Source organism: Benincasa hispida, chromosome 9 (genome assembly GCF_027475165.1).
Source record: "Benincasa hispida cultivar pf3 chromosome 9, pf3_genome.v1.1, whole genome shotgun sequence".
NCBI classification, from domain to species: domain Eukaryota; kingdom Viridiplantae; phylum Streptophyta; class Magnoliopsida; order Cucurbitales; family Cucurbitaceae; genus Benincasa; species Benincasa hispida.
In genome coordinates, this window is record NC_143486.1 from 59531551 (window position 1) to 59555831 (window position 24281).

General features: G+C 34.8%; 1 protein-coding gene across 1 annotated transcript; it reads right to left on the reverse strand.

Annotated features, from left to right (window-relative positions):
• Positions 1 to 7668: 7668 nt before the first annotated feature.
• AGD5 (ARF-GAP domain 5) lies at positions 7669 to 14600 on the reverse strand. Its single transcript, XM_039043367.2, has 11 exons — positions 14258 to 14600; positions 12423 to 12481; positions 12211 to 12301; positions 11699 to 11753; positions 11531 to 11621; positions 11171 to 11405; positions 9727 to 9943; positions 9470 to 9648; positions 8820 to 9161; positions 8668 to 8726; positions 7669 to 8147 (listed from the first exon to the last, which is right to left on the reverse strand). The coding sequence occupies exons 1-11, from the start codon at positions 14306 to 14308 to the stop codon at positions 7976 to 7978; spliced, it is 1551 nt and encodes a 516-aa protein (XP_038899295.1). The 5' UTR covers positions 14309 to 14600; the 3' UTR covers positions 7669 to 7975.
• Positions 14601 to 24281: the final 9681 nt, after the last annotated feature.

Below are 24281 nucleotides of genomic sequence, written 5' to 3' on the forward strand. Positions count from 1 at the left end.
CTCTAAAGGTATTTCAGTAACACTCTTGGATGGAACACAATTCAAAATATAGGCTGCAGTCTGTACTGCATAATCCCAAAAAAAGTCAGGTAAAGAAGCGTAATTCATTATAGCCCGAACCATGTCCAACAAGGTTCGATTTCTCCTTTTTGATACACCATTCTGCTGAGGTATACTAGGTGATCAGATTAAAGTGTTCTAATTGTTTTGCTTAATGCATTTTTAACTTCAGCCTTATACTCCTTAAAATTTTTACTGGCTTCATACTTATGTTGCATTAAGTAAACATACCTATATTTTGAATAATCATCAGTGAAGGTGATGAAATATTAACACTATCCTCTTGCCTAAACATTCATAGAATCATAGAGGTCCGAATATACAAGTTCTAAGGGTTCTTTGGCTATGTGACATATTATAGTAAAAGGTATCTTAGTCATTTTGCCTTCAAGGCATGACTCATATGCATGTAGAGAATTTTCTTCCAACTCACTTAGAAGTCCATTTTTAATCAATCTCTCAATCTTATTGAGATTTATGTGACCTAATCTTAGATGCCAAATATGGACATTTTATTTAAGAGAAGTTGTCTATCTTTTGTTTTGAGTTACCATAGTTTTAAACAGTTCATTATTAAGGAGTGCCTTTATTGCTAACGGCCTTAGCACATAAAGATTATCTTCGAGATATGCAGAACAAATATGTATACCATTTTTGTAAATAAATACATTATTTACATTGAAATTTAAAGAATAATTTTGTTCGACTAAATATTTTATAGAAATCAGGTTCTTTTTTAAACCAAGAACAACATATACATTATCTAATAAAATATACGATTTCTATAAATAGAGTCGAAGTCCTCCCACTACCTTTGCAGAGATGACGTGTCCAGTTCCAATACCCATTGCCATCTCACCAGTTTTCAGCTACCGCCAGAAATCAATTCCTTGAAATGAAGAATAAACGTGGTTAGTGACACCTGAATCAATTATCCAAGCCAAATCATCATTCTCCACTAAACATGTTTCCAACACTAGTAAATTATATTTACTTTGTTTGGTCTTCTTCTTTTCTACCAAGTATTTGGGACAATTCCTATTCCAATGTTCCTCTTGGTTGCAATGGAAATATATTCCCTTTGCAGCCTTGGCTTTCTTGCCCTTTTGGGCAGCAACTGGTAGGTTAGTCTTCCCCTGGTCTCTATTCTTCTTATTCTTCCAGTTTTTGGTGTCGAAAGAAGAGGGTACAGACTTAGTTCAGAGGTCGAACGTTTGTAGAACTTCTTTAAGGACGAAGCAATATTTTCCTCACCCTTTTTTTCCTTAACTTTCATCAAGGATTGATAAGTCTGTAGCTCATTGAGCAGGGTGGTTAGGACGAGTCAATCCTGTTCATAACAACATTGCTACGAAACTATAGAAAACTTCCAGATGAAGTTAACCTATCTGGCTTCATCAATGACAGACCAATTCATCTCCGCCACATTAAAGTGGATCATCATGCTCAGAACATGTTCTGGAATAGAGCCCCCTTATGGCATGCGGGAATTAAATATGTACTTGAGTGTATCGTGCCTGAGCTGAGTAGACGATTGTCCAAACATTCCCTTCAAGGACTCCATTATCTCACAGGCAGTGAGCATGGACTCATGCTTCTTGGTCAAGACTTTGGATAAGCTTGTCAAGATATATGCTTAGGACTTTTCATTCGCCCTAACCCATCGCTCATATGCCTCTCGAACATTTTGGGTGACATTAGTAGGTGGGACTTGAGGACACTCCTCAATGAGGACGAATCTCAGGTCATCGATGATAAATACTGTATTGATAGTATTTTTCCATATAGCGTAGGTCTCACTATAAGTTTGTCGGCAACAAGTAAATTTAATGTATCAGTTGTCATATTTGATATTGTTGAAACATACAATTTATTTATATTAGTTTCACTTGCTTATCCAATTTAAACAACCAAGCAATTTAGCAAAATAACCTAATGCACTCTATGTGACATCTATTTTGCAATGATGTTTCAGTAGAGTAGGGTAAAAGCCACTGTAGGGTGAACAGTTACATATTCACTGAATTGATACTATCTCAACCAATAATTACACAAGAACAACTCCTTTCCTATAATTATTGGTCATCATTGTTTGGTCTAGAAAATTGTTAACTAGCTTAACATTTTTCTTCTAAGTGTAACCCTTCATTTTAGATTCTAGAGGTCCGTCCGTTGAGCCAACCCAGGGAAAAACCAATTGGAGCAAAAACTAAAGCAATCCTATCCATTTTTGGAGTTTGAGTAAAAGGTCATGCAAATGCCATTCGTAGGGGGATACCAACAAAGATGTCTCGAGACCGAGCATGAAATTTTATGACATACTAATGAGAGAGACCATGGGATGTGTTGACACACGTCCCATTCCCACTTACTATAAACATTCTCTCCATTCACCTTGTTATTGACCTATACAAACACTACCCGTAAAGGGACACGAGCAAAGGTGCCGACCAAGTATAGGTCTCACAGTGTGAACTTTTAGTGAGAAACATGATAGGAAAAATGAAGTATCATATACCCCAATTTCTTCCCACTGAGTGTTTTACCTAGGGTTAATTAACTTAGAAAAATACGGCTAATTATTTTTACTAAGTGATTATTAACTTTTTCCAATGTAACATTTATTTTGGATAGTTAAACAACATTGATTATCGTTCATCAAACGCTTTAACAAACTTTAATCAATTATTACATGCTCATCACAAATCTATCTAATTCAGTCAGTTCCCAAGTAGGGTGTTCTCTTTCCGTCAGCTTAAATACCCTAGCCTAGACAGAACCATCCTTAGACAAAAGTTCCTTATAAATACATTTGTTACAATTTTAATATTTTATTATTAACCAATTTAATCCTACTAAACTGATTAAAAAGATTAAACCTATTTCTAATCTTATTAGAAATATTGTGATCATAGATTTAAAGTGAACCAAGTTTTAAACTATTTAAAAAATGATTTGAAACCTATATTAGCATGCAACTCTTTATTATACATTTTAAATTCTAATTTCATTTAACTTATAACTATTATGAAGTAAAATGAAACAAATTAAAACTTAAGATTTCATCTAGTGACATATGTTGAAAAAATTAGAACATTTATAATTTATCTAAGGTGGTGTCATGCCTCATGCAATCCCATTATTCATTATATACCATACATAACTCTTATATACAAAAATAATGAAAAATAACATGCATCCATATATACTAACTATATATTATAACATTTATAATATAGATGATGAGTGGTAATGTTATTAATGCATGCATTCATATATTATAACTCTTATAATATATGATGCATGAGCATGCTTGAAATAATTCATGCAACTATATTATAACATTTGTAATAAACATGATACATGAATAATGCATATCCTATGGTGGGATTTTTCTCTATGCATACGTTATGAAATATATTAAATAAAATAAACCATACATCCAAGCATAATTTAAACTGTAATATTTTGGATTGGGATTGACCTCCTACCCATTAATTAAATTAATATAACTATTATATTAATCTAATTAATCAAAAAAACTAAATAAAAGCTAATTATTACAAATAATAATTAAAAAAAAGGTAAAAAAAATGCTGCTGGATCGCGTGGAGAAGCCAAATCGCCGATTCAAATTGCCTGGACTACGAACCACGAACCGCTGAACCGATCTACAATGCATGCGTTAACACGCCTCCAAGCGTCACGACGTTATGGGAAATTTTCCCATTTGCCTTGTGTTGGAGTGTCGTAGCACTAAGGTGCAGCACCGCGACGCGGCTATACGGAATGCCTTCTATGCAGAATAAAGAAAGAATTATATGCATTCAAATTAAAGCATGCTTTTACAACTCAAAAAAAGAGGAATTAAGGTTTTTTTTTTTTAATTACTTACCCTTGAAGATTTAAAACTCCATGAAATTCCTCTCCAAATAATCTCCTTGAATTTTTCCACGACATGAACACACCAAAAAAAACAGACACTACGACAGTTTAACCTCAGTTTTCTCTTTTGGGTGAGAATTCACGAGAGGGGTGGACTTTTTGACAATTATGGCTGAGGAAGAAGGAGACTTGTTGAGAGAAAAGAATTTGCAGAAACTTTTTCTTTGAAGAGCACACTCTGATCTATGCCTGAGAAGTCAGGAAGAAGAACCTCTACCTCTATCCCACGATTATGAGAGAAATAAGAGGAGGGAAGTTATTTCTCATAACTCCCTTTAATTTTTTAAATTTAATTCATACATATTTATATAATAACTAACTTACTATATAATATATATTATACTATTTATTATATCCAATATAACATATAACCTATAGTTTATATTATATCAAATATAAATAACTTATAGTTTGATATTCTCTCATTTAACCTATAGTATTTAATATGAATTAAATTCATATTAAATTTAACCTATAGTTTTTATATGAATCAAATTTATATAATTAATATTTGAATCATATTCAAATATTTATTTCCTCCTAAATAAAACTTTATATTATAATGTAACTAATTTTCCCAATTAATTTGAACAGTTAAAATTAATCCAAAATTAATTCAATTCTCATTAATCCCAATCGAGCTACTGAGGGGACCTTATGGACCTATAGATTGAAGCTTTAATGGTACTTGATTAATGAATTAAACTCTTTAATTAACTTAACCAACTTCCATTAATTGTTGGTTACTCCACTAAAGACCGACAACTACACTCTTCATATTACAGATATATTTCTATGTCCATTAGATATAACCAATTAATGGTGCGTTGACCCTTCACAAATTGCTTGTAAGTACAATTGAACCAAAATTTTTGTTTTGCCCTGTAGTTACATCTAACTCCTTAAGTATTGCTAATCCCTCTAATGAACAATAAGTCATAGTCCAACTATGACCAAACCCCTCTTGGGCCAGAAGAGGGTGTGACGCCATATTGTTCAAGTCTCGGAATCAGCCCTTAAGAGAGCAATTTCTCTACTTTTCCTAACAATAGGGAAGGAGTGAATTTCTTCTTGTGAAGCTGTGTTCCCAACTCCCAAATTAGACGAATCCCCAAAATGGAAGACATATTGAGTTGGCGATACAAACCACTCTCACCTGCAAATCAAAGGTCTGCCTTCATAGGCAGGAGTTCATAACTCACTCAGGATTCAGGTCAAATCACTTATGGTCATCTTAGCGAAATGTAAGTCTCTTCTATCAACGGTGTTATATAGTGAGACTATTCATTTCATGGTCTGATCTTCTACAAACTTTTTGTATAAAATATCTTCGCTCACATGTCTCTACATGAATTATCAGGGTCATATAATTTGTAGCACTTTACAATAATTGTAACTACAAAATTGGTTGTATTCGTAGTGTCATCAGGATAAGGTACCCAACCTTATTCATCTACTACAGACCGTTTAGGTTATCCCTTAAACATGATCCATCTGTATATGTTCACATACATATTTAAGTTACAGAAGACAACTTTGGATCTTAGTTTATTAGTTTTGTGGGTTAATGTTACTAAATATCAAATAAAATATCTCTAATTTTATTAGATAAATAAACTTTTTGTACGATACAATTATAAACTACATGACCCGTGAGATTTAGAGCATCAACCCCAACAGCACCAAAGAGGAGTAAGTGGATGTAAGGTTGTGGCGAACTACTACAAAATCACAATGTCAATTTCTCTATCCTTCTCCTGATTTATTTTGTAATTAATTATTATTATTATATTTCATTGCATGAAACTAATTGCAATTTTCAATTCTTGAAATCAATTGCTCATAATTGTTTATTTTGATTGATAGTTCTTAAAATTTTATATCATATACCACTCTTATTATTAGATTTAAATAGGTGCTTAAAAGTGCTCGTTTTAATCTCTTGATTACTTTGGTTTGGATTTATTTATATGAAAATCTTGTTTAAATTAACTGCTAGCAAAAAGTTTATTGACATGTTAAATTGAGTCCACATTAGTAAAAAAATTTCATTAGTTTAAATAAACTTTATCCATACCCTTTAGGGTTGTCATTCTAATTCTGTATAAATCCCTCACTCTTGTATGTTGTTACACTTATCCACCAAAAATTTCAGCATGCATTCTCTCTATTTTTTTTCAATATTTTTTTGCAATGAAATTATATATTTGTTAAATAAAAGTATTTAACGCTTGTGGTTATGAATTTAATATTAAAACTTTGTTTTAGTAGAACAAGTAAATATCTGCATAAATGAGGGATCGAACCTTCAATATTTAAGAAGGAAGATCATGCCAATTATTACAACTAAGCTCACTTTTCACAATTTAGTACTAAACCTCCAACCATGAAAATGATACCTTCACCGATTGACTAACATAGTCTAAAACTTTATGTTGATTTGTTACGTTAAGAGGGGTGTTTGAAATTTTGTTATGGTTTGAATATAATCACAAAGAAGATGACAAAATGGATTGAAGTTCTGAATTTTGGAGTAGTCTTTATCCAACAACTAAAATTTACCAAACCTACTAAAGACCCGTAAAAGAAAAACTTATTATCATGGTGGGAGCTGAATTCGTCTAAGCTTTGGCGACAAAATAAAAAGGCATTGCGAGAGTACAACTTGAATACTAAGATTTCCTTATAGAGGGTGTGGGAAAGCATCTTATTAACTTAAAATGGATTGAAGAAATAGTTATTTATTTATTTATTTATTTTCTCTTAAAAGACTTATTAATAAGATTTATTTATAATTTGGATGCCTGAAATGATCCCTTGAACACTCTTTTAAGGTTATGTTTTTACTTCTTGTAAATGTAATCCATCGACGATAATCTAAAAAATGGACCTCTTGATTATGTTTATTGTTTTTTTCTTTAAGAAAGATTATGTTTATTGTTATTCGTAGTGTTTTGTAATTGTAATTAAATGTGAACCCTACCATGAAATCCCTAATCAACAAAAGTAATCCTATTATGGGGAGAGGATCATCAATTCAATTATATTTTATATTATGTAGATCCACTCTTTTCCTACTAAAGTAAACAACACTAATGGAATTACAATTGCATTAGTGTGTAATAAACACAATCAAAAGATCTCACTTTGTGATCGAGACCTATTGTGAGCCTAAATCCTATTTGTGCCTATACATTAGAAAAAATAAAACACACATTATCAATTTTAAAAGAAAGGGTAATTTCAATGGATAACTTTTAAGACTAATAATTAAATGTATAGCAAATTTTTATAGAGTTACAAATATAGCAAAAATATATCCATGATAGACATTGTACTAAATCTACTAATACTTCAAGTTTGATTGTTACTCATAAAAGAAGTCTAATTACACTTCAAACATTTATCTACTTTTCATATAACCACTGAAAGAAAATGCTACTCTACTTTCCACCAAAAATATAAATAAAGCATCAATGAATCATAACCAAGTTCTCAAGAACCTTCCTCTCAATTATATATGTATATATGTATATATATAAACTCAAGAACCACCCTCTTGAACCAAATACAAGTATTTAACTAGTATGATCATGTTCATGTCTAATCAATCAAATGCAGTTACTAATATCCAACAAAACTTGCAATAACTCATCACACAAATGAAACATTAAGCAACACTATATATTAAAATCAAGCATAAAGCAACTACAAAATGGTATAGATGATAAATCATATTAATCTAATCCCTTCTTTATTGGTCAAGTCATAGCTACTCATCATACAAATAAAGAAATCACTCGAAAAAAAGAACAATATAAAATTATGAAAACTGAGACTGCCTCTACAAGTAATAGGTTACAATCCCCAGTACAGGTGGAAAAATTGGACACTGCTATCTTTCTGCGATTTAGCTTTCTTGGTATACCATCAAATAATCCCAGCATCATCCTCTCATTCCAACACCAGTTTAATGTTTTGAAAACATACCTTGGGTTAAAGAGGAGAAATCGTACTCTTTTCCCGACTGCGAAGGAGTAGCCGATGATACCGATGCTGTCGATTGAGGTTTATTTTTTGCTGTGGGGGTCACACCATTCACTGGGACCGGCACAGAAGAAACTTGGCCGAGGCTATAAAGGCTGCATGAAAAATATAAGAAATTTATCTGTTCATATTTATGAATTAATGAATCTGAATGGTTTCATTCACAAGAAAAAATGTTCAAAACTTATGTTCTTTAACGTTCCTCTTGACATATTTTATGCAACTAATTGTTGCTAGAGAATTTGAGAGGTCCACTTTCTTCTACTTTTTCCATCTTTTTATCTCAGACAAGAAAAATCAACACAGTTGTTTAGGAAGATGAACCATACAGGACTGAAAACGTTTTCTAATAGATTTCAGATGTCAGCATTTCTTCCACTGTAGAAAAAACCAATAGATGCATTCACTTCAAAAAAATGATGGATGAGTTTCAAATTTTGGTTGTTTCCAAAATCATCATCATAAATGGAAATAAGCACAAACTGCAACTTATATGACATATTTTTTCATGAACATCTTTTAACTCTTGGGTCAAAAAAGTTTTTGTATCTTGAAGTTTGAAGTCTTTCAGAACTTAAAAAATCCGTTGGTATCATAAAAAAAATACAAGCCTACCTAGATGTTGGATATGGAACAGAACTCCCAACTGGATTTGCCAGCCCCCTGTTCATTGCCTAACTCACAAAATATAGAACAATTAGAAACTATGTGGATGAGTATCAATTAAGTTAGCGTCTAATAAATATTATAAGAACACTTTCAACTACCTGCACTGTAGCTTGCAGCCCACCCTGGGCACCTATCTGCATCATCAATCCAGGAATCGGGTAGGCAACATTTGGCCAACTTTGAGGAGGAACATTGGTACCATTGGGGACAGAGGTTTGGGCATTGCTAAATTTTGCGTCCCCAGCAGCTGACTTAGCTGCAGCAGCCATGAGAAGTGATTGTTGCTGAGCTAGCAGGGCAAGTTGCTGTTGATGAGAAGTATTGCTAAATTTTGGGTCCCCAGCAGTTGATTTAGCTGCGGCAGCCATGAGAAGTGATTGTTGCTGAGCTAGCATGGCAAGTTGCTGTTGATGCATAGCAAATGGAGAGACCATACTGGACTACAGGTATTCAAATCAAAATATCAAATACAACTGTCAATAGAACCCCGAACGACTCCTTTTTAATCAAATAGATGTTTAACACAAAAAGTCTGTACAAAAAAATAAAAATAAAATAACACGAAAAGCTTGTACAACTAAATAGTTTAATTCAGTTAAAACTAAAATAAAAGAATAAAAATTGCTCTGTCAAATGAAAAAAAAAATGTAAAAAAACAAATAATTCCATCTCAAAGGTTAAAATAGAGTAGTAGCAAACTTTACTGAAAAGTACAATGGCAAGTCTTAAGAGTGATAACGATATTTACCTTTTCAAAAAGACTCATTATATCAGTTTTAACATCTTTCACGGGTTTTTCAGGAACTAAAGAAGGTGAAGCTGTAGTTGTATCTTTGAAAAGATCCTCAATTCCAGAAGTGGATTGGGGAATGGCTTCAGCTGGTTTTGCTGGACCAGGTTTCTCTGCTGATGATGCTTCTTCAGCAGCTGTGTAACATTGAACATGCATCTAAAAATTTCTGAAATATTTAAAAATGTTTACACAAGGAAAAGTTAAAAACATACACTGGAAGCCAGCCCATGCACTATCATCTGTAGAAACTGCTGCTAACCCATTATCAGAGGGACCATCAAACGATAACATGTTAAAAAGATCAGTGGCATAATCAACTTTTGGAGGAGAGACAGCTGGGGCATCATTTGTAGTCTGTTTTGTTGCTTCAGCTTGCTGTACAACTGGTTCAGGTTTTTGCTCCTGGCGTGGGTTGGGGGCTGGAGCAACCTATACAAATTTAGATTAAAAAAAAAAAAGCATTAGAATATAGGAGATATAAAACTTCACCAAGAACCAAACATCAAAAGGGTCCCTCTCCAACCCTCAAACACTGTTATTTCTCTCTCCCCATAACACCTAGAGAATGATGCACCCCTGCTTCCCAAAGAAAGCAACCCTTCTCCCTAAAGGGCGGATGGAGGAGGAATTCCTTGTTCAAACCACTGATACTCGTTTGAGGAACAATAGGAAACCAAACTCTTGGAAAAAGTAGTTCCATATCGACCTCGCAAACTTATAACTCCATAACAGATGATCCAGGTCTTCCTCCACCTTTTGACAAAGAATGCAATAGGAAGGACCAACTAGTGAAGGTAATTTCCTCAAAAGCCGGTTCAACGAGTTCACACGACCCAGTAAAACTTGTGAAGAAAATAACTTTAGCTTTCTTTGGAACCTTAATCCTCCAGAAGGCATCAAAAACCAACTTACTAACGAGATTGGGATCCAACAAATACCGAAAGAAGACTTACAAGAGAAGCCCTCAAGTGGTTCGAGACTCCAAACGCGAATGTCCCTCTTTCCATGCCTAAAGTCAAACTCTCCAATCAAAGACAAGAGAGAGACAACCTTTGTCGTTTCTCTATTAGTTAGAGACCGATGAAAGCCAAACGAAAGGGGAAAAAAAAAAAACAAAAAACAAAGCTCCCCACCAAACAAGAAAATCAGAAATAAAACGATGTGTAAGAGAACACAAATGATAAAGGTCAAAAGAAAAAGATGGACATAAACCTAGACCATTGTTCACTTAACCCTGAATTGAGCTGAGGGAACGCCATAACTTACACCAGTTTGGTCCTCAGGCCAAACAAAAACGACATGAGTCGTTTGTGAAGGCCGAAGGGGAATACATGAAGAACATCATTTTATACATAAATTATAAAATACATTATTGATGGCCTATCAAATAATAGCACATACATATTCTCTTAATTTTGAATGTAAAACCTTTGAAATAAGCACAATTAAACATTTACAAGTTCATTTAGCAGTAAATAAGCAATATTATGAAATGAATTTCTAGCTAAATAACTAATTTACAATTCACAGTTTTCGTGTATCTTTTGTCTTCCATTACATGTCCCAAGTCAAAAGTAATTTTTGCATAACGAAATTCATTTGAAAGTTCTTAATAGAAACATCCAATTGTTAAGTACGGAAGAAAAGCCAACATACTTGTTCAGGTCCTCTCGGAGGAACAGGAAGACTAACTCTCGAGGCAGGTATACTCTCTTTCGCACTAGGAGTTTGAACTCTCTTCCTTCCATCGAACAAATTTTCAGAATGGCCTGAATACCCTGATCCACTTCTTTCCACAAGCCTCTGCCCATGCAAAGAAGGTTTTTCCTCCTGTACTTGAGATGGTGATCTTGGTTTGCCATCCTTAGGAACCCATCTCTTGTCTTCATATCTGTAAAATTTGCATAATGCGGAGTTCTTTTAAACCTCAAGATACTGATAAACATTACTGATGCAGCATAGTTCTATTGTAAGAGAATGTTGTTTGGTAAATCTAGCTTAAAACTCTGAACATACTTTGCACGAATAAAATTCTCAATCCCAACTCTGTCATAATTTGGTGGTAGCTCCGCCTCCCAATAACTATTTGCCTTCTCATTCCCCATTGCTACACAAACACAATCTTGGTAAGAAAAGAAATCAATGTGGACCGAAAAAAATAAAACTATAGGTTGGAAAGCATACACTGTATAAAAGTAACCTGCTCTGGAAGCCAGGTATCCAAGGTAGCAGACCGTACCTGCAAAAAAAAAGCCGTCAAACCCTTCTCAGACTCACTGCCAACGTGCTAGAGATATAAAGGAACAATGGCCAGAAGTTGAAAGATAGGCCGAAGTTGAAAGTATTTAAAAAAAATTGACGCCTACAATATTAAGCCAAATAGAGTCACTCAAGGTACAGTTACTCAAATGATAGAAGCAATAATTGTCAATTGAACCAATTACCTGGGTACTAGAGACACAAAAGGAATAAGTGTCAGTCAAGATTAGCCAAGATATATAAAAAAATAAAATCATGGAAACACTAGTCCCAAAAGGCAAGCACTTATGGTCAAGAATAAGAGATTATTAAAGCTAGAAGCAGGTATATCTTTGATATACCGCCTAATACATCCAATGCATAACTCAAATGTCGTCAGTATTCCTAAGGGAGCCAAGATTTCTTTTTCCTCAGCTATATATAAATCAAAACACTACCTTTGATATGTGAACACCAAGACTTCTGTGGATCCCAGAACATTGCATACATATAAAAATGCCTAAATTAACACTAGCCCATCGTGGTCCCCTACAAAACAGAAATCAATTATCATGCATTTATTCAAAATAACATTGGGCTATTTATTGTGTAAAATAGGGCTTGCTTCAGTAGTACAACGTGAGAATGATAAAGAATTGAGAAAACATACTTAGCTTTGCAATCAGCACACTCCCTATTTTCTGGCAGCTTAAGAAGCCCTTCTAATATCTGCACATAATAAGAGCATAAAAGGTAAGAATTTAATCAAAAGAACCAGGTTGATAAATCAAAGTAAGGAGCAACCATTAACCAGAAAAAGGGTGTATTGAATAGAAACGTCTGAAGTCTACTACTCAAGAAATCTTTCTTCCCGTATGTTACTCAACTAAAACATTACCAAACACAAGTACGTGTAAAAATGGTGATGTTAAAATGTTTGCATCGCCAAAGCGAACATAGCTAAGTGGTAATTGGCACATACTACCTCCCTAAGGTCGGGGATTCAGACCCCCCACCCCCACTTATTGTACTCATTTTTATTTAAAAGTCTGCATCAGATTAGCAACTACAAAACAGAAAACATTCAACCGAGTTGAGATATCCGGATGCATCTACTGATATTTCTTTCTCTTTTATGTTTTCGTGTTTTCGTTGCTATTTTGTTTCATTTTATTTTGAGAAATAGCCTCTTTTCCTTATACCAATGAAAAGTTTTGTTTCCGTTTCAAAAAAGAAAAAGGAAGAGAGAACATGGGCAGTTGAGGAGCCACAAAGGGAAGGGAAATCATCATCCAAAATTTCAAAAAAGGTAGACATATGCAGAATGTTAAGAACTAGGAAAACAGACATGCAAGCAACTCGAGTTAGAATAACTCTCTTTTAAGGTTGAAACAACTCTTTGGAGGTAAATGGAAGCATGTGTGCTCTAACTCAGTCACTCAGGTATATGGACAATCAACTTCTTTTACAGGTTATAGAAAGAAGGATGTGCTCTTTTCAGTGTTTTACATATTATAGTTAGGGAGAGGTGGTGTATGGTAGGGAGTACTTGGATTTGATAAAACAATTATACAGGTTTCAAAAGAAAATTCTTTCTTCAGACGCATTGTCATGAAAATTAACTGAGAGGACAAAGAACTGATGACATTAAAACTTTCCATAGTTTGTTCCATGGTTATGGAGCAACCTATGATTCAATTAGATTTGGATTAAGTTTTAAGAAAATGGTTGTGAACGAAGTTTGAAAAATATGTGAGACCAAGCAACTGGGATTCTGTAAAATCCAAATTACTCGAGCGGACACTTCATTCCAAGAACACTATTTTAATTAAAAGATTTTTGTCATTTCTCAAATATATTTAAAATAACGAGTTCAATTCCTTCCTCCTATCCAGGCCCCTAGAAGAAAAGAAATGAGATGCCGATTTTTTTTAAAAAAAAAATGGTTCTTGTCTGTAATTACAACTCCCGAATTATAATTGGGAGAATTGCGCTTAAGAAATCGATATAGACACGATTAATCACAATCACAAAATAAGGATACTCAAACTCACACGTAATCGACGTTGTAATCTGAATCAGGTGCAATCGAGAAACAAAGAAAACTGAAACCCACAAGCCAGAATTCAATGAAATCCTCAGAAGGAAACAAAAAGACCGCGAGAAGACAAAAATAAAACAACAAATTGCTAATTTAAACGTCGGATAAACTGCAATTGATCCAAACAAGGAGATCAAACGAACCGAAGCCCAAATCCATAACCATTTCAGTCGATAACATACAACAAGATAAAAAAAAAAAGAACAAAATCCAAATCTATACCTAATAAACAGAAAATTGATTGAAACAGAAAAACACAGACAACAAAACTCATTTCTGGTAAAGTGATTAGCGACAAAGGAAAGGAAGGGGAGGAGTGGGAAGAAACGACCACCAAATAGAATGGAGAAAGATTGATGATCCGAAGAAGAAAGAATCAGAGGATGGAAAGAGGGAAGGGGTACCTTTCTGTGGCGGGCGTTAAGCTCCTTGGTAACGTTGGCCTTCTCATTCATGGTGGAACACAGGGAGAGGCGGAAGAGAGAGGAGGAGGAGAAGGAGGAAGAAGAAGCAGCCGGACACGGAGGTCAGATTGGTCTTTCAACACACTTTTCTCTCTCCTCTCTCTCTTCTCTTGAGGATTGTTTCTCTCTCTAGCCTGCCTTTGTTTGTTTGTTTGTTTTTTTTGGTTTCGGGGTTTTGTTTCTCTCTCTAACCCTTCGTTTTGATTATTTTGAGACCGAAAAGAAAGAGGAAGAAGGAAAATAAGAGGACGCCACCAAAACCGCTTCTTCTTTACTTTCTTTTTTTTCTTTTTTCTTTTTTTTAATATATATATTTTGGAATTTCCAATTAGTAATTTCAATTTACTTCATTCACGTTTTGTATTTTTATGTCTACATGAATTAAAAGAAACTGTCAAGGTGACTTTAACTCAACTTCAACGAGCATAAAGTCAAACAAACTATAATTCAATTCATATCCAAACGGACTATAAATTATGAAGTCCTTAGTTCGAATCTTCTATTTCTAATTATATTAAAGAAAACTAGCATGAATTTATACGATATGTTTAAGGTTTGATCTCTATCACACTACATATCGTAAAAAAACTACATTTAATTAACAATTTATAGTAATTTAGTCTTTAAATATCAACATAAAAGGTGAATCAAGTCAATATTTATATCATATCTTAAAAAAAATTGAAGAAATACAAAAAATATTACTTTGTTTTTACAAAGATATTGAATTGCAATAAAGAAAATTGGAGCTCACAACTTGAGGTAAGACAAACAAAAGACAACCAACAAAATTAAGAAGAAAACAAGAACAGAAAGCCAACTACGCACTTGAGAGTTAAAACCCACAAAACTTAAGAAAAAAAATGTCCCAAGAGATGAACCAACTTGAAGCCCCAAGCCACTTAGGGGTTGTTCGAGAAACTAGAATGTAATCAGGATTATTGGAAATCAGAGGAGTATTGGAGTGTGCGGTGGGAAAGAAGGTTGGGTTAAAAACTATCGGAACAAAATAAGTTAAATATTACAAATCGGGCCAAAATGCTCAATCAAAATATGGATTTTCGATTACATTACAATTTTAATTCATTCCATTACGGTCCCCCAAATAGTCCCTTAGAAAAAAAAAATGTATGTGATCGCACAACACGAACTTAAATGGGAAGGCCACAAAGTAGCCCCATTGACACAAAGAGTACACTCGCACCAAATGCGATAAATAATAACAAAATATTACTAATGTAGATGTACCCTTAAAAAAACAAACTTATTTAAAATGGCATAATGTATGAACTACTAATATACGAAAGGTTCAAATCTCCTACCTCACATGTTGTTGAACTAAAAAACAACATTATTTGTTATTCAATTTTAAAATCGATTTTTATTTCTATAAAACTTTTCAGAAATAATACCAACATTTATAAATTAAGATAACCTTAACAAATGTCAATTGTAGGATACCAAGGTTCTTTAATGTCAAAGTGAGCTTAGCTCAATCATAATTGACACGATATTCCTCCTTAGAGTTGAAGGTTTGATCCTCATCCCTTTGTTGTACTCAAAAATAAAATAAAATAAAGGTTGATAATAACATTAGAAAATTTTAAATTTGAAAATTTTAAATTTCATTTTTAACTTATATTTTAAAGGAAAAAATATCTTTTTGGTCCGTGGGTTTTGGGTCGAGTTTTTATTTGATCTCTCGGTTTCAAAATGTTATACATTTAGTCCTTATGTTTTGAGTTTAAATTCAATTTATTCATTAAGAGGGTTGTTTGAGGTGCTAGGTTAATTATTATAGTCTATGAGTTATAATAGTTTTTGTTTGGGATGCAAACTATAATATGAGTTACAAATAAGGAAAGTTGTTAGTTACCCAATAGTAACATGGTAAACAAGAAAGGTTTTCAAATAGTTTTATTGTAGCTAAGCGTGTGTGTTATAACAATTGAGAATTTCAACTACTATAATGGGAGACCAAAACATTGAGTATGCTATAATAGCTCATTTCACCTAAGGCAAGTTGAGGGCCAAATACTCCTTAGCCCTAAATTTCAAAATGTTACCATTTTACCAATCAAGGTCCAAACAGATCAATCTTATTGAGAGGTACTGTCCAAGGAAAGGAAAATGTTACTTCTAGATCAAGAATTTGAGTTTTGTTGGTCTCTAGGTTCTAAAATTTTACACTTTTAACCTCAATTTTCATTAAATACTCACTTTCAATCATTGACATCAATGTCTATTAATTAATTTAGAATAATAATAAAGTGAAATTTTAAATTTAATTTTAATAGTGATGAAAAATAGTGATACTTAATTAATTGTTAAACAATTAATAGATATTAACACTAAAGACAAGACATGAATATTTAGTGAAAAATCTTGAAACCGTAGGACCAAATTGATAGAAAACTCAAATCTCAAAGGTAAAATTGTAACATTTTGAAATTGATGGACTAAATTGAAATTAAACTCAAAATTTAAGGACTAAATGTATATTTTGAAATATGAGGACCAAATAGAAACTAAACAAAAAAAATCTAGGGACCATTTTCTCACTCCTTGGGTATGCTTTCAAAAGGGCTGTTTTCATGCGTGCTGGTGTTCGTGGTCTGTTGGTTTTTCAGTTCTCGTGGGGGAAGGCGACGGCTGTTTAGGAGTGCATATGAGTTCATGAGTGCATGAGTCAAGGTGCACTTTTCTTCCAATCGAATAGATTCTATTAAAGCAAAACCAAGAGGAGAAGAAGAAAGATTCAAAGATCCGTTGATTGTGTACAAACAAAATACGAGTCCAAAGGCAGGGTAAGAAAGGGTTTAGCTAATGGAGATATTAGTCTCAACTGTCCCGGCACAGAAGGCATTGAATACGGCTGTTCAGGCTAGCAACTGATTCTCCGGTAAGATAGATTCAGTCAGTTCCGGCCGGCATTCAATCAAGAAAGAAAAGTAACTAAGCGGTAGAGTCACGCTCTTTAAACTCCCTAAGAAATAGGCGTAAGTCATCGGTTCTAATCCGATAAAGGTGCTCTATTTTCCACGAAGCCAGGGCATTTATAACACGACCTAAATAAGCCTCGCTTACTGGTATCTGAGCAATTCTTCCCGTTGCTTTTACAGAATTTCCCTTTTGTATCAGCAAACCATCACCGGACATAGGAATGGCTAAACTGATTGTCCCAGGAAGAAAGCTAATGAAAGCAAAGGTCAAGAATATCTTGGTTTAACAGAAGTTAGTCAAACGCTTGTCTCTATCGTACTATGATTTTGATTCCAATAACTTTGTAATTAAGTTTGTTATTTCAATATTGATGTGATATGTTAGATTGATTTTAAAGATAATAAAGAAATTGGTAAAGTAACTAAAATGAACTGGCGCCAGCATGAGCATAGCTTAATCGACATAAATTTATGTTATCATAATGTTCGATCTCCCACTCCATTGTATCGTAAAAAAACTAAAATAAAAAGAAAAAACTTAATAGGTGGGAGAATGAGAATATAAATTTAGTTGGTAATATCTCTTTATGTTATGCTGAGTTGCATTTATTATTCTAACGTGTTATGTCAATATTTAAGTGATGGTGTTAATGATATACAAACTTATTTGAACCAATTTATCGTACACGAGAGAAAAAGAAACTCATTATAATCAATATCAAAAGCAAAAGTTTAGGCTCGTTTGATAACAAATTCGTGTTTTGTTTTTGAATTTTTTGTTTGTTTTTCCTCAACATTCTTTTTCCTATTATTTTCATCTTTTTTAAGAAACATTTGAATTTGTTAGCATGGGAAACTCACACGCACTTGTCATTGTATGGACATCTCGTGGGCTTTACTTTCGACCTATTTTCCTTGGTCTAGTCTCACTTTTCAGCTGACTTGGGTGAAAGTTTCTCGCACTAGTATGGTACTAAGTCGACCATATTTTGATTTCTAAGTTAGTACATGGATCGTGTAGTTCAACTAAGCATACAAAAGTAAGTCCATATCTCTCTTTGGGAGATTACTTTCTCCTTTCTCCTTTGGGGTTATCGAATGTGGCTATTTATATAATACACTTCCTCTGACATTCACATGTGGTTTTGTATAACTCTAGTGATGTAGGGTGGCGTGCGACACTTGAGGTTGTAGGACATCAGGCTGTTGACATAATTTTTTTCTTTATCTTCTAAACTACAAATTCATGCCATAAACTTGTAACGCAAATTTTATGCGATGATATGTGATACTACTTCTAGATATGCGTTAATAATAAATGTTTTTGTAGTATGTTGTGCGTTGTCACAAGTTTTCTTGCATTGAAACTAAGTATAATTTCACCGCAAGTTTCTCGGTGTGATCCGAGGTCGAACACAGGGACTGTTTTAGATTATTGTGTTATGTTTGTGATATATGCGACCAGGGATTTTTCAATTTATAAAAGAATTTGTGTACAAGTAATTAAACATGCGATAAAGTAAAGTAAAACGGTAAAAATGCGATAAAGTAAATTGCGATAAAGTAAATCTAAGCTAAGATGATACAAGATACAGGTTTCATGATACAAGATACTGAGGTTAAGGCTGACTGTGAAGATTATGCAAAGATCGTGTAATGCGGCGACAAGTCTTATGTGCAAATCAGAAAAAGAAAATAATTAACACAAACATCGCAAGTTCCTTAATTGCGTTAAAGATATAAGTACAGTTCTGTTTTTCCCTTGGCGTACACCTCTCGGTGATCGGCCACGTTCCCGCATCTCTGTGGTGAAACAGGGACGAACATAATAAACGCAAGGTTGCTTCCATCTTTGGAAGTACTACTTGCTTTAGTTAACGCATTCTTTTAACCTTCTCTCGACAGTTCAGAATGACATCTTCACTTCTGCTCTCACAGGTGAAGACGTCGTCTAGCATGCCTTAACTAAACGCATTTATCTCTTTAGCACAGATTAAGTTATTCGTTTAATCCATATTAATTACCAAGGTATTGAGAATACTTCATGGAGAAAACGATTAATGGATGAACGGAAATAGATAGAAAAGTGAAAGTGAAAGTGATCGAGACATTCAATAAAACTATTTAGCGTTTGATACAAGATTTGTGAATGAAGAGATTAAGAAAGTGAAATACAATTGATGAAATCGAGTTAGAAACAGATACAAATAAACGCTAACGTCTTAGCGCCGATTTGGATGGAAATTTGCTTGCCAGTGTGGATGGATTGTGCGGAAGGATGAGCTTCCCTTTCAGGCTTACTCAACCGGTAGTGAGGATTTAAGCACAGAGCTTCACGGCGGGGATCTGGCAGAATTGCACTGAGACTCACCTCTCGACCTTGTCTCTTCTCTTCCCGGATTTCTTCTGATCAGTACTCAGCTTAACCTTTCTCTCTTGATGATCTAGCATCAATTAGCCCTCGTATCAAGTATATATTCTCTGAATTCTATGGGGGTATTTATAGGTGGAAAGCTTTGACTCTTGGCTTGTGGGCCCCACTTCTTGTTATGGAAATTCCGAAGATGGAGGAATAAATATTCCTTCTATTATGCAATCAGACCATCAAATCTGCACAACGGTTAGTTGTACATGTAAACGCAATTTGATGAATGTTTCTATCTTAGGCATACGCATAGTGATATATGATGATATGTGATACTACTTCTAGATATGCATTATTAACGAATGTTCTTGTAGTATGTTGTGCGTTGTCACAAGTTTCCTTGCGTTAAAACCAAGTATAATTTCACCACAAGTTTCTCGGTGTGATCCGAGGTCGAACACATGGACTGTTTTAGGTTATTGCGTTATGTTTGTGATACATGTGACCAGGGTTTTTCAATTTATAAAAGAATTTGTGTATAAGAAATTAAACATGCGATAAAGTAAAGTAAAGCGGTAAAAATGCGATAATAAAATAAATTGCATTAAAGTAAATCTAAGCTAAGATGATACAAAATACAGGTTTTATGTTACAAGATACTGAGGTCAAGGCTGGCTGTGAAGATTATGCAAAGATCGTGTAATGCAATGACAAATCTTGTGTACGAAGCAGAAACAGAAAAGATAATTAATACAAACATCGCAAGTTTCTTAATTGTGTTAAAGATATAAGTACGGTTCCGCTTTTTCCTTGGCGTACACCTCTCGATGATCGGCCACGTTCCCACATCTCTGTGGTGAAACAGGGACGAACGTAATGAACGCAAGGTTGCTTCCATCTCTAGAAGTACTACTCGTTTTAGTTAACGCATTCTTCTAACCTTTTCTCGACAGATCAGAATGACATCTTCACTTCTGCTCTCGCAGGTGAATAAGTCATCTAGCATACCTTAGCTAAACGCATTTATCTCTTTATCACAGATTAAGTTACTCGTTTAATCCATATTAATTACCAAGGTATTAAGAAAACTTCATGGAGAAATCGATAAACGGAGGAACGAAAATAGACAAAGAAGTGGAAATGGAAATGATCGAGACATTAAATAAAACTATTTAGCTTCTGATACATGATTTGTGAATGAAGAGATTAAGAAGATGAAATACACTTGATGAAATAGAGTTAGAAACAAATACAAATAAGTGCCAACGTCTTAGCGTCGATTTGGATGAAGATTTACTTGTCGGTGTGGATGGGTCGTGTGGAAGGATGAGCTTCCCTCTTAGGCTTGCTCAACCGGTAGCAGGGATCTAAGCACAGAGCTTCACGGCAGGGATCTGGTAGAATCACACTGAGACTAACCTCTCGGCCTTGTCTCTTCTCTTCCCAGATTTCTTCCGATCAGTACTCAGCTCAGCCTCTCTCTCAATAATTCAGCAGCAATTAGCCTTCGTATCAATTATACCCATATCAAGTATATCTTCTCTAAATTCTATGAGAATATTTATAGGTGAAAAGCTTTTACTCTTGACTTGTGGACCCCACTTCTTGTTATGGAAATTTCGAAGATGGAGGAATAAATATTCTTTTTGTTATGCTATCAGACCGTCAAATCTGCACAACGGTTAGTTGTACACGTGTCGTAATCCTCCGCCTTTGTGTTGCTCAACTGCATCTTTCGATCAGTTGCTCGCATGCGGTGTTGTTTTTATTACCGCATGCAGTTGAAATTCAGCTCTGGATCGACTGTCGCATTGCATCGTCAATGCGTTAATCGTCTCTTCATTGTTAATTGACGGCGCAATGTAACAGAGATGCATTATTCAGTTTCTCATTGAGCCTTGATCGCAAGCGGTGACTTGATTTCCTGCAAAACAGAGTAAAAATATCCTCTACCATCTTGACAATGTTAGTGGGTGTAATTGCGTTAATTCATAATTATTGTATTTCTGAGCTAATTTTCATACAATCGACGCATATTTACTCTCTTTTGGCGGCAATATTTGAATAAGGTAGCATAAATAACTTGTATTTCTACAAGTTATCACACTCCCAAATTTAGATATATGCTTGTTCTCAAGCATATCTTCTACTAAAACAATAATGCTAAATTCCTCTCCTATACTTTTGTGTCAATTGGCTGCTCCAAATGTTACACTCAGGCACATTTCTTAACAACGCAATTTCATTCTATCCTAGCTAATTCTGAACAAAGCCCTACTTTATTCTTCTATATAACAAAATTTTGCTCAAAGATGCTTTTCTAGTTTTGAAAACATAATGTTTATCTCTTCTTTGTCAAAACAACTTGATACGTCTATATGCAGTGGTCAAACTTTGCGTTATTTACTAGAGACTGTTGGTCATGGTCACACTCTTCGTTTTGGTTTGTTCCTACGGGTGTCATGCGAACATCCAACTACGGTTGTGTGCCAATTTCAACTTTAACTCATGATATTCAGAGGAGTTGTCTCTTACACTCTTTTATTTTCTCTTTTATTGCGTTGTTCTTGGAAACCCACCTTCGTTTTGGCTTGCTCCTACGGGTGTCATACGAACATCCAACTACGAGTAGACTTCTTTTACAACTAAACTCTTATCAGGTTGGAAACATTTTTTAGGTTTTCCCTTGTGTTGACATTGGAGTTTGGCATAAGATTTTTTTTTTTTTTTTTTTGAAATTGAAAATGAACGCATTTTCTTAATCATCGCATATTCTTGATCTATCTACTCAAACCTTCCCCACCCCCAAATTTAAAGATAAGCAAGGTCCTCATTGCGTTGTTTGGATAGACTAGACAAACACTTAGAATAAAAATTTCAAAAAGAAGATTTGAGCAGAACTTTGAAAGATAAAAGGTAAAGTACTGCTAAACTAAGAATTAACTAAGTGTTGGTCAGAATTTACAAAGTATGGGAAATGTTTCTAAGTATAAACTTATATTAAATCATGGCAACGCAAGGAGTAACGCAAAAGTAAAAGATCAGAACATCGCAAATATTGACAAAGGATGATAAAGAAAAAGGCACAGGCAGAAAGGAGTGAATATGTACTCAATTGTATTGAATATTAATAAAGTATATAAAGAATTAAAAATTAACGCAATATAAACATTTCTGCCTATACAAAGAATCAAAGAATTTCATTAACTTAGAAAAATAATAAATTGAATAAAAATATAGAATGGCCACAAAAATGTAAAACTTATTGTTCAGGAGTAGGAGGATCTGGAGAAGGGTTCTGAGGTGGTGCTGCAGGAGCTTCTTCAAAATTCAATTGTTGCCTGAGATGTGGAGGCACCATGGGACCATGAAGATAAGCTGTGAGAAAGTTAAAGTACTTATGGTTTCACTTCGCAATCTGTCTTTGATGGCGATGGACTTTAAAAATATTGTGCTGAATATTGATTAACGCCTCTCTTGATGTGGCAGCACTGCGTGTATATCATCAATTTGCTCCATTACCACCTTAAATCTTTGGTTGAAGAAGGCTTGTTGTTGAGCAAAGAGTTGTTGCTGCTGGGAAAAGAAGAACCACATTTCAATTAACTCTGCAGCCAAGGAAGGGATGGAAGATTGCATCTGCGATGTCTCGCCAGCATCGTTTTGGGGTTGGGCAGAGGTGCCTTCACCCAAATCGTGTGGGTCATCAATATGCGGCGGTGGAATGGAAGGTTGCGGTGATGAAGCTACAGGTGAGTAAATTGGTGGGTATGCGGTTGGAGAATTTGAAGTGAGGAGAAGGTTGGTGAAATACTCATGGAGTGGAGAAGAAGGTTGTGCGAGTGAGCTCGAAGGGCTTAGAGGGTGGATAACTAAGGGTAAAGGGTCCAAAGGTTCCGGATCTTGCGTTGTTTCTTCTTGGACTTTCCCTTTTCCCTTATCATCTCTGCGTTGTCTCTTTGGCCTGGGTTCTTGTGACGCATTGAGGAGCAACCTCAGGATTTTGATATTGATGAGGCCATGAACTTCTTGCATGGGTTCTTTCTCAATGCCTACCTCCACTGACAGGCACAGACTTGAGATAGTCCATGGAAAGAAATATTGTTCTCTAATGTGCCTCACAAAGCCTCGAATTTGACTTGCGATTAACCGGCCCACATCGATTGAAATGCCATGTGCAATGCAATATGCAGACATAACTCGATCCCTTGAAATGGTCTTATCATGGGAAGTTGGGATCAACCGCTTCTTAACCAGATAAACCCAAAGCCTTGCCTCCAGAAGCAAAGTATTGGACACCAGGGTCTTGATGCCTTTTAAAGAAACCGACCACTTCGTGCCCGGTTGCGTTAATACTCGCAGCGCATCTTCCAACTGTTGTTCTGTGGGATCATTAATGATTTTGTTACCCGGTGCATCCGGGTTATCCTTCATTTGGTATAGTTCATTGATGTCCTTTGTGCTGAAAGGCACCACTTGCCCTTTTATGGTCACCACATCCCTGCTGCCATGTAGTCGTCCATGGTAAAAGTCACGCACTACCTTGGGAACAACAATGGCTGGGCACTGGCAAAATGTGTCCCAGCCATGCTCCACGATCACGCTCGTGATGAGGTCAGGTAGTGGCGTTGGCGTAGGGTTAAAGTCCATCTCCATC

What these genes read in the sequence shown, in the direction of transcription:
- AGD5 (XM_039043367.2), bottom strand. Translation starts at nt 14,308, where the DNA reads ATGAATGAGAAGGCCAACGTTACCAAGGAGCTTAACGCCCGCCACAGA. An exon ending in TTGGTGTTCACATATCAAAG is followed by an intron (nt 11,754 to 12,210) that starts GTAGTGTTTTGA and finishes TTTTTTTTGCAG; the next exon opens with GTACGGTCTGCTACCTTGGA. An exon ending in CTCCGAGAGGACCTGAACAA is followed by an intron (nt 9,944 to 11,170) that starts GTATGTTGGCTT and finishes AAATTTGTATAG; the next exon opens with GTTGCTCCAGCCCCCAACCC.